This window comes from Trachypithecus francoisi, unplaced genomic scaffold (assembly GCF_009764315.1).
Source record: "Trachypithecus francoisi isolate TF-2019V2 unplaced genomic scaffold, Tfra_2.0 Lachesis_group16, whole genome shotgun sequence".
Lineage (NCBI taxonomy): Eukaryota > Metazoa > Chordata > Mammalia > Primates > Cercopithecidae > Trachypithecus > Trachypithecus francoisi.
The window spans coordinates 89,144,689-89,155,424 of record NW_022681461.1 but is presented as its reverse complement, the minus strand read 5'-3'; the positions used below and the strand labels follow the sequence as shown (position 1 = coordinate 89,155,424).

Genomic DNA, 10,736 nt, shown 5'->3' with positions numbered 1-10,736 from the left:
AATGGGCAGTAAGATGGTGAGCATCACTGTGTTTTGACTCACAGGAATCTTGGCATTGGCTAGTTGTCACAGTGTCCCTAGGACTGAAAGAGATGGGCATCCTACTAAAATTCTGTATGCTCCATATAACAGGGAAAACTCCACATCTGGTGTCCAGAGCCTGTTTTGAATCACCACAGTGGAGAGCCAGAAGTTCTTGTCCCATTTTCAGACCTAGTATTAACTCAGAGCCTCTTCTTTGAAAGGATGGCTGGGTCCCCTTAAAGAAGGACTCTTTACAAATGTATCCTATAAACCATCCTGTAAGCCCCTCCCCAGAGGGACCTCTGACCATTTACGAGAGTGAACCACCATAGGCCACAGTTAAAGTCGGGGCATACAGTGCTCAGGGCCCAAGTTCAGATCACAGAGCACACATCCTGTGGTTACTTCCCCGCTTCCTAAATAGAATAGTTGCACTTGGCAACCAGCAAAATCCCAACATCAGCTCTGTGACACAAAGTGGAAGCCCCTGGAACTTCCTTTCTGACCAGGAGGGTAAAATATCTGCTGCCAGTTTCCTCACAAATAATTGACAGAGAATTCATCTTGCCAACGGGAGAATTCACTTTCTTAGAAGGCAGCACAGCCTAGTCTCATAGGAGGAAAGCACTTGCCCCCTTTTACATGCCTTTGGCCCTTTTCCTTTCAAAATAATAATGTGCCATTATTGTGCTAAGAGCATTTGATTGCTTTCTGATCCAGGTCAACAAAAAATTGCACAGCAAGTCCTTGTTTAACACCGTGGATAGGTTCTTGGAAACTGACTTTAAGTGAGACAACGTATAACAAAACCAATTTTACTTAGGCTAATTAATACAGGCAAGAGGTTGAGTTCCTATGGCATATTTGTGGTTATAAAAACATTACCAAACTTCTAAATAAAAACCCCAAAGACGTCTAATCATAAACATTAAAATGAATGTGAACATTTAAGAAAGATTAATAAGAAGGTACAAGTAAATAATTACAAGGTAATTATTTACTCAGGGTAGCGAGGGGCTGAACCCTTTCTGAGCAGCTCAGCGCCCAAGGCAGGAACACACCATGACCATCGCAGGGCGCACTCACACACACCCACAGTCACTCACACTGGGACCGTGCAGACACGCCAGTTCCCTCACCGGTGCACATCTTCAGGCATCCCACACAGACATCAGGATAATGTGCAAACTTCACACAGACAGTGGTCCTGGCTGGAGGTGGTTTCCTTTTTTCTCATCAATATTGTAAAAAAAATCACGTTGAATGTGACAGCTTTATTCAAGGACCTGCTATAGCTTTCCACCCGACTTATTCTCAAATTTCTCCCGTATTGGGGAGGGGTACAAGTCTCAGTTCATCTTGCCACGTCACATCCCGAATCTGTAGATTTGCTGATGCATTGACTCATTTGTTCTTCATCCAGCAAGCTCTCAGAAGGCTCATTCTATACCTGGCCTGTGTTGGACACTGGGGAGTAGCTGAGGAAGCCATGCTCTGTGTGCTCAAGAAGGTGGCCCAGGTAGGGTGGATAGGGAAGCAGTTTCAGTGCAATGAATGTTACTATTGAAGAGTATTCCGGGAAAAAGAGAGTCAAGGAAAGCTCCTGGACAAAGCACTTCCTAAATTAAATCTCAGAGAGCCCATAGGTGTTGGCCTGGAAGGATGATAGAGAGGGGGAATCCACATGGAGGGAACAGTGTATGGGAAGGCATGAGGACCAGAGAGAGGACAGCACAGTAAAGAGCAGGAGCAAGCTCAGCACAGCTGCAGTGCTGTGTGGGGTGTGAAGACATTGGAGGGGAAGCCTGAGAGGTCAGTAAGAGCCAGACCACCAGCCTTTCCCAGCCAGCTGAGAAGCTTGGAAATAGTGCAACCTAGGCTTGGCCATGGTAGAGCAGGCCTGTATTGCTTTCTGACAGATGGACACTTCACAGGTGGAGGGGAAGGGGACAGCACATACCTACCAGGGGCCAGAGGATGAGCCTTTTGGAGAGTCCTTCTGGTTCTCCTTTCCTCTGTCTCACAGGCGGGAATGCAGTGGTGTAATTATAGCTCACTGGAGCCTTGAACTTCTAGACTCAAGCAATCCTCCCACCTTGGCCTCCCAAAGTGTTGGGATTACAGGCGTGAGCCACTGCACCTGGCCCTTCCTGGGGCTTCTATCCAAATGTAAGGTTTGTGCTGGGACCACCTGTAGGAAATTGTCACCTTGTGGGTAATGCAGGAATTACAGATCTAGAAATGACGATGTTCCTTATTTCTCAATTCAGTATGTATTTCCTAATAATTACAAGCCACAGTGCTGGAATAAGGAGCCGTCTATCAGGTGGAGAGAACAGAAATGCATACAGAAGTCACTGAATGTTCAGAGGTATGCCTGAAGCAATAGGTTGGTGAGGGAGGACATTGAAAGCTTCAGAGATGACACCTGCACTGAGTCGGGTAAAAAGTGGTCTTTAGGGGCCGCGTTCACTTTCCGTCCTGCAGCACAGGATAGGAAAGGACTCATCACACAGCTCTTCAGGGCAGGGCTGGGGCAAGCACCCAAGTTTCTGGGTATCTCAGCCCCAAGCTCTTTCTTATATGTGGTTGGCCTTCAGTTTAAGTGGATCCCACTCCTGGTGCTCTAGAAATGGCTTTTGCAGAATCTGATCTTCTGCTCCTGACTGTTTCCAGGCCCTGTCATGGTGATTGGTCACAGCCAGCTTTCTGATTCAGTAATCTCTTTCCTTGTGATCTGCATTCTGTCTATGTGAAACTGTAAAACACTAAAACTCTTCCTAGGGTGAATACTGTGCTGAAGCCAGGATCTTGTCCTCCCTGGGAAGAAGAAACAAGGTGTGTCCCAAGAGCATTTATCCTCAGGGACTAGCATAGTCCTTGGTACGTAGGTACTTTGTAAATATTTGTGATATGAATGAATGAGTGAAGACAGGAGAGGTGGGTAGGCCTGAGAGGTTAGTCCCAGCTCTCCTGTGGGTTTATCCAGAGTTGAGTCTTCTCTGGAATAGTCTGGAAAGATTAGTTGGGGATAGATTACAAAGGTCACTGAATGCCCAGCTAAAAAGATTGGCTTACTTCTACTAGCAGAGGGGAAGCAAACCTGTTAGAGAACAGGGAAGGAGCAGGATCAGAGTATAGATTGGTTTCATTGCTTGTCAAAGAGAGAAAAATAGTCCCAAGTCAAAACTCATATCTGTCCCAGAAAGCCATTGATATTACTTTGTGAACCCAAAAATATCGGAGACAGGTTTCAATCAATTTAGAAAGTTTATTTTGCCAGGGTTAAGGACACAACTGTGACACAGCCTCAGGAGGTGTTGACAACATGTGCCCAAGGTGGTCGGGGCACAGCTTGCTTTTATACACTTTAGGGAGAGATGAGACATCAATGAATACGTGTAAGAAGTACATTGGTTCTGTCTGGTGTGGTGGGACAACCCGAAGTAGGGGCTTCTAGGTCATAGGTAGATAAGAGACAAATGGTTGCATTCTTTTGAGTCTCTGATTAGCCCTTCCCTGAATACACAGTTTACGTGTGAGAGGAAGGTAGAGGAATAGTCACTTATCCGTTAGTCTGGCTCAGTGAATCTGTACTTTTACATAAACAATAGGGCAGAGGAAGCAATGAGATGTGCATTTGTCTCGGGTGAACAAAGGGATAACTTTGAGTTCTGCCTGTCCTTTGTATGGCACGTGTGAAGATAAGCCATCAATTTACATAGCCAAGGTGAAATTCAGCAGAACCATTTAGGGTAAAGACCTTGAGGCCCACAAAGAATTTCCTTGTGGGTAAATTATGAGAAAGGTATGTAGCTCTTTTTTTTTTTAATTGAAACTTTGTAGCTACCTTATTTAGAAATAAAATGGGAAGTAGGTTTGCCTGACTTAGTTCCCAGCTTGACTTTCCCCTTTAGCTTAATGAGGGTCCAAGATTGATTTTCCATTCACATCTTAATGAAGAAATTGCACTAGGTCTTCTAGATATCTGAGTTCTTTTGTTTCTAATTTCTAGTTCTAGTTTGGTTTCTATTTCTAGTTTCTAGTTTCTATTGCTAGTTCTTAATTTAATAATTAAGCCATGTCTCTAGAGAATAACTAGAAGCTGGCCTGTAATAAGCTTACAACACTCAGGAAACAAGCAAAACCTTTGTGATACACTGTTGAATTTCCTTCTGTGACATCACCCAGGCTGTGAACCCTACTACATACAGGGCCCCAGTACAGTAACTCTTCCTAACCTGGGTCAGATGTAGTCAGTAATCTCTTTCCTCACTCTCAGCCAACTGCAGCACCATTGCATAACTCCTGGAAAAAAGTCTGTAGTGGAGTGCTATAGGGCTCTGTTCTATTAAATGTTTTTATTGGTAACCTAGATGAACTCAGAGAGAGTATTCAAATGCCCCCAAATAAATTAATATACATTGGATAGGAAAAACAATATTCAAAAAGGCTTATGTAGCTTAGCATGGTGAAGAGAAATCAAATGTTGAAGTGTTCTGGAGATATATGTCAAGTTCTATGTTTGAGTTCAAATCAAAAATGAGAAAGCCCAAGAGAAGGGAAATGAAATCTATCATGCTGGTTTCAAAAGGGTCCAAGTCTGGAGCATGGCAGCCCCTCAGAAGTGAGTCTTTACTACTATAAACCAAATATTCCAGAATTTTGCATTTTAAAACCAATGTCCAGAATTTAAGCATTTTAAAACCAATGTCTTAGCTTTTTTTTCCCCACTTTAAGGTGGCTGCCTTTCCAATGTCCCCAGAACGGTTGGTGACTACTCAATAATGATTCTTCCTTAATGATATGAAGAGAGGAATTATAAAATTGTGAGGAAACTTGCCATGATCATCCAAGAATTTAAAATATCCATTTGAAGTCTGGGAAATGGAGCCAGGAAGCACATTGCAGATGGGCACTCCTGGAAGTGATAGCATCTCTGCATACCTAGAAACAGAAGAGCTTAGCAATTATTTTCTACGAACCATCTGACAGAGATGTACCAAGAACTGCTTCTTTCAGTGAAGGAGACAGCCTGGTTTCAGAGGAAATGCATTTACAGTGTTTCTTTGCTTTTAGACATCCAGCAAAAGAGGTATGTTGTACTTAATCTTTGTATTTCTCTTTCTCTTTTGTTTTTCTTTCATCATTTTCATTTTGAGGATAAGTATGTATGGAGCCTCCCCTGTATCCCAGACATCATGCTGAATCAGATCTAGCTGTGGCTTCCAAGCCACTCTGGCCTAGAAGGGGGCTGTGACTTTGTGACTGTGTGCTCAATACCCGGCACATAGTCGGCTCCCAATGATAGCTAATGTTCACTGAGTGCTTACTGTCTGTCAGGCACCCTGGCTAAGTATTCGATGTCTACTAGCTCATTTCAGCCCCACTGTCCATAAGGTAGGTATAGCTTATCTTAGATACAACTGAGGCTCAGAGAGGTGAACAATGAAACTTGCCTGAGGTTACACAGCTGATAAATGATGGAGTTGGCCCTCAAGTCCACACTTGGAACCACTGCACCTATTTATCCATAAGTGTGTGTTAAATGAACAAATAAACATATGACATAAAAGGATGTAGGTCAAGCCCAGACAGAAAACTGCATCATGGCAATCAGAAGATACTTCATGGCAGATTCTGCTTGAGGCAGGACTTAATGAACAAGAGCCATGCCAATCAGTAGAGGTGGGAGGAGCTGCTCCAGGCAGGAGTGAAGAGGTCAGGGTTGGCAAACACAAATGGCCTGAGTTTGTCAGTTATGGTGTCTGTTCACTGCCTCCATGACTCTCTCCCACTCCACCATGGCTGATTCGATCTGGGGTGTTATGGACCAAACCGTGTCTCCCTCCCGAATTCCTATGTTGAAGCCCTAACTCCCAGTGCTTTAGAATGTAACTGTATTTGGAGATAGGACATTTATAGAGGTAATTACATCAAAATGAAGCTTTATCCTTAAAATAAAGGATGGACCACGTGGTGCTTGCAAGTCCTCTACATTCTGTGCTGTGTCTGCTATGGTAACACCAGCTGCTAGAACAAATAAGCTCCACTCTTCACCAGCTTATTACAATATAACTTTGCTTCTTGCTCATGCACTAGTCTGTGAGAGGACAGCCTGTGTAGAAGACAGTTTTGTCTGCATGGTGATTCATGGACCCAGATGCCTTCCATCCTGTGATTCTATATCCTTTAGAGCCTTAGAGTCCAGCCAACAGATGGGGAAGGAGAAGGTGGGAAAGACACGCTTATTCCTTGGCCATCTTGGCGTAGAAGTGACACACATCACTTCGGCTCACACTCCATGGGTGAGACCTAGTCCATGTCTGTCCCTAGATGCCAGGGAGGCTTGGGAGTATGGCCTGGGATGAAAATATCCTTACTTTATGGAAAGGGAGCAGGAACACCTGGTGGACAGCTAGCGGGTCCACCATATGGCTGGAATTCAGTTCTGAACTTCTCTCCAGCCTCTTCTCCCCACAAATGGGCTGCCTTGTTTCCAAGAGAATCTAGAAGCCAGTGCTCCTAGTGTATTGCCTTAAGACAGAGTCCTAGTTTATTGCCTGTAATAACTTTTACACCTGACCAAAGGGGCCACGGCTACTCGGCAAAGCTCCGACAGCTCAGGGGGATGGTGCCCACAGCAGGAGCTTGAAAGGGCCAGCAGGAGCCCAGGAGAGAGGAAATAGGAGGGTAAGTCCTACGTCTGCAGCATGAGAAGGGGAGCTGAATAGTCAGCAGTGTTCTGGAATGGGGAAGCAGGCTGCCTGCTTGCTTTCATTTCTTAGGTAAATATTTGCTAGAAGTTTGCCTTTTCTCTGAGTTTTTCGGTGCTGTGACGGGAACTGGGCAGAACATAAGCTCATCAGAAGCAGTGACATCCAAGAGCCCTGAGAAACCCGAAGAACAATTGAGAGAAGCCTCCTTTGCCAACGCGTTGCCCACTAGGGCTGCACGTGGTACCCCCACTCCAAGATGCTTCCCAAAAACACCAGGTAAGCTTTAAGAGGCAGATCTGAGACAAGTCATGCTGGATAGCTGCATGTTCCTAGTAACTGTCTTCTTTGATGCTGGTGATTAATGAAAACCGGGAGAAAGGCATGTTTTAGCTAATTCGTAGACAGGTTGGCATGGAGGAAATAACATAGATATGTTACTTGGTCAGTTAATTGATTTCCTTTCATCTTCAGTTCAGAGACAGAGTGGAGTGGGCAGTGCCCAGATGTGTTGTTAGGGAGCCTGGGTTCAAATCCTGGAGTTTCCTCATCTCTGAATCAGGTGTGATACCCCCTGCCTTACCTAAACCACAGCTTTGTGAGTGAAGATCATATGAGAACAAGAATGTGAAAGGATTCGAGATCCGTAAAGTCCTGCCCCAATGGCAGGAATTAAGAATTCTTATTCTAACCTTCAAATGTTTTAGATCCAAGAACTGAAAGCCTACTCTAAAATATAACAAAAAATACAACCATCACCTTCTGGCATCACAGTATCTGTTTAGAACTGTGGAGGATCAAAGAGGGAAATGAGCCATGAAAACACCAACAAGAATAATAAGAGTCACTTGGGAAAGGAGATACCCGGAATCCCACCCATGGGAAGAGAGAGGGAGCCTGAGCGCAGTGAATGGAAAAGACCTGAGGCCGGAAACAGACCAGAGGGATGGCTTGTAGGACTGGTGGACAGGGAGCACAGGAGGCAGCCAGAGGTAGGCAAAGACTGGGACTGGAAGGTCTGAGAGCATTATTCCTTTTCCCCCTCTCTCCAGCTGGCCCCTTGGGCTTGGAGAAGATAAAGGCTAAGAGGACAATTTTTAGGAAGATCCCTCTGGTCACAGGATGGAAAATGGGTAGGAGGTAGGAGCCCGGGCAGGAGGCTACTGAGATAGTCCAGACAAAGGGGACAGTGGCCAAGACAAATGTGGTGGCTTTTGGGGTGGAGAGATGTGTCTGGATTTGGCAGGGATTGGAGAGGAAGGAGTAGAGGATGACTTTGGGTGCCTGACTTGGATGAATGGGTCTGGGGTGGTTCCATTCCTGAGATGAGGATGCCAAGGGAGGAGCAGGAAGTTGGGGTGTTCAGATGGGACATGTTGGACTGGGGTGCCCATGGGACATCCAGAGACAGATAACCAGGAGGCTGACAATTGGCCCTGTGGTCTGGAATTAGAGGGAAAGTCCTGGATGGACCCAGAGAATGTGGCCTACCCTTTGGTGCCAGCTGTGCCCCTTGGACCCTTGACGTTCCTTTGAAGTCAGCACCATGTCCCTGAGAGCTTCTCCCCATCCCTCTCAGGGCCCCCTCTCCATCACAGTCCTCTTCCTGGGTATGGCTCAGCTAGTCAGGGCCCTTCTCACAGGGCAGGACCCAGCCTGAGTGTGTAATTCCGATTTGTCTACCAGTGAGGGGTGGGAAAGGGGTGTTGCTGTCCCCACTAAGGACCCCAGAAACCTTTATCAATGTTGTAATGTCATCGTAGTGCCTGAATATGTTTCCTCTTTGGAAAATATAAGAAGGGTTCAAACTCTAGCTCTGCCAGCCTCTAGCTAAGTGACTTTGGGCTTTTAGTTAACCTCTCTAAAGCCTCAGTTTTCTCATCCATGAAGCGGGAATACTAGTACATGTTACACAGGTTGTGAAGGGTTAAGTGAGACAATAACTATAAGAACCTTATCCAAATGCCCAGCACACAGCTCACATTCAACACACAATGGCTATTATTATTGTTACTTTTATTAAGTGAAAAGAAATGAAAATGAGTATGGCTTTATTAGACAGTTAAGAAAGGAAGGAGGTAGAGAAGAAAACTTTTTGTCTTCTTCAACCACCAATTTTTTTGGTGGTAGCATTCTCTGAACTTTTCAGACATGCATGAAAACACCCCCATGTTTTCTAAAGCAGGGCACCAGCCAGAGCTGACAATTACTAGCCATACAGCAAGGTCAAAATGAATGGAGAAGTCAAGGCAAAGACAAAGAGAACAGAGATTTGAACATACAGAGAAGAAAGAGAGAGGCTCCGGGATAAAGTGAAATAAAAACAGGGTGTTTATGTGTGGGCTTGATTGCAGAACTTTTCCCTGATTCTCAGAAGGTCATAGAAAGTGGCAGACACAGAGACAAGCCAACACAGAGAGAGAGAAAGGCAGGGAGCTACATGTGATGCTCTGAGGGGCTGTCAGAGGAAAGCCTGCAGGGGAAAAGGAGAAACTGGGAAACAATCAGAAAGACAGTCAGCAAGCTTATGTGGGTTTATGGTAGTCATGGACTTCCTCTTATTTTATTTTAAAAATTTAAGCTTTTTATTATGGAAATGTACAAACCCATACAAAAGAAAAGAGAATAGTATCATGAACCGCCAGCTTCAACAATTGTGAACACATGGCCAATCTTGTTGCACTGATACTCCCCCATCCCCTCCTCCTCTCCTAAGCAGCCTATTATTTCATCATGAATTTCATTTTGTGTTTTTGTTTGAGACAAGAGTCTCCCTCTGTCACCCAGGCTGGAGTGCAGTGGTGCAATCACAGCTCACTGCAGCCTTGGTCTCCCTGGCCCAGGTGATCCCCCCAGCTCAGCCTCCTGAGTAGCTGGGACCATAGACATGCACCTCTAAGCCCAGCTAAGCTTTTTATTTTTTGTAGAGATGGGGGTCTCCCTATGTTTCCCTGGTTGGTCTCAAACTCTTGGGCTCAAGTGATCCTCCTCTATCAGCCTCCCAAAGTGCTGAGATTATAGGCTTGAGCCACCATGCCCTGCCTGGATTTCATTTTTGAAAAGAATTCTGCTTTCTCCATGGAATTCTTAAAGTGGTGTACAAGTGATCTTGAGAAGTTTGTTCTCAAACCTCCACAAGCCCCTGCCATTCTCTTGTTTTGATTCTGAGAGAGCCCAGACTGCCCTGGCCATAGGAGCTGAAAATTACATTGAAATCAGAACTTGGCAGTCAGAGAGTTCTTTTATGATCATCCAGATTGTTAGCATTCAATGCCTGGCTCCCCAACTTGCTAGCTGTGTAAGTTGGACAATATTCTGGATCTTTCAGTGCCTCAGTTTCCTCATCTGTGAAATGGAGTGATAATGTACCTTTCCCATAGGGCTGTTGTGAGGATGAAATGAGGTGGTAAACATACTAAATGTTTAAAACAAAACTTGGCACATAGTAGGCCCTTGAGGGATGTTAGCTTTCCCTTCACCCGTTTAGGAAACATGAGTGAGTGCCAACTGTTGCCAGAGGTATGAGCAGGAGCTGGGCACAGGGAGCTGAATGAGAAGGGCTTCTGCCCTCGAAGAGCTCCCCATTCAGTGGGGGACACAGACCTCTGAAAAGTTAGCTCCAAACAGTGGACTGGTGGCTGTGACACTGGGCCGTGTCCCAAGCAGTCCATCCCATCCCCTCAATTCAGAAGTGAGCAAACAGAGACCTAGGGGTCCCCTGAGCCTAAGGAGCCACAGTGGTTAGCAGCAGAGCTGGGATGAGCTCAAAGTGGATTTTCCTGACTGGGCCTCTTCACATGAAGGCTTCAAAGGAGGTCAGTGGCTCAGGAGGGCACGTGGCCTATGCTGGGCAAAGGTGCTGGGCTTTGGGTCAGTCTTCCTGCAGTAGGGAAGGGTAAGATTGGTCATGGGGCCAGGCGTGGGCAGCTGTTCTGGTTACTGGTTAACCAGGTGGGGACTGCAATTCACTGCACGGTCAGGGGCCCAAAGGTAGTG

At 45.6% G+C, this 10,736-nt stretch overlaps 1 protein-coding gene across 1 annotated transcript in view; it reads left to right on the top strand.

Moving 5' to 3' along the window:
* The first annotated feature begins 4,769 nt into the window (after positions 1-4,769).
* LOC117098957 (stimulated by retinoic acid gene 6 protein-like) overlaps positions 4,770-10,736 on the top strand; it is a 48,395-nt gene continuing 42,428 nt past the window's right edge. Inside the window, exon 1 of the mRNA XM_033238037.1 lies at positions 4,770-5,119. Coding sequence (XP_033093928.1) covers positions 5,022-5,119 — 98 coding nt within the window. The 5' untranslated portion in view covers positions 4,770-5,021. The remainder of the gene's footprint in view (positions 5,120-10,736) is intronic.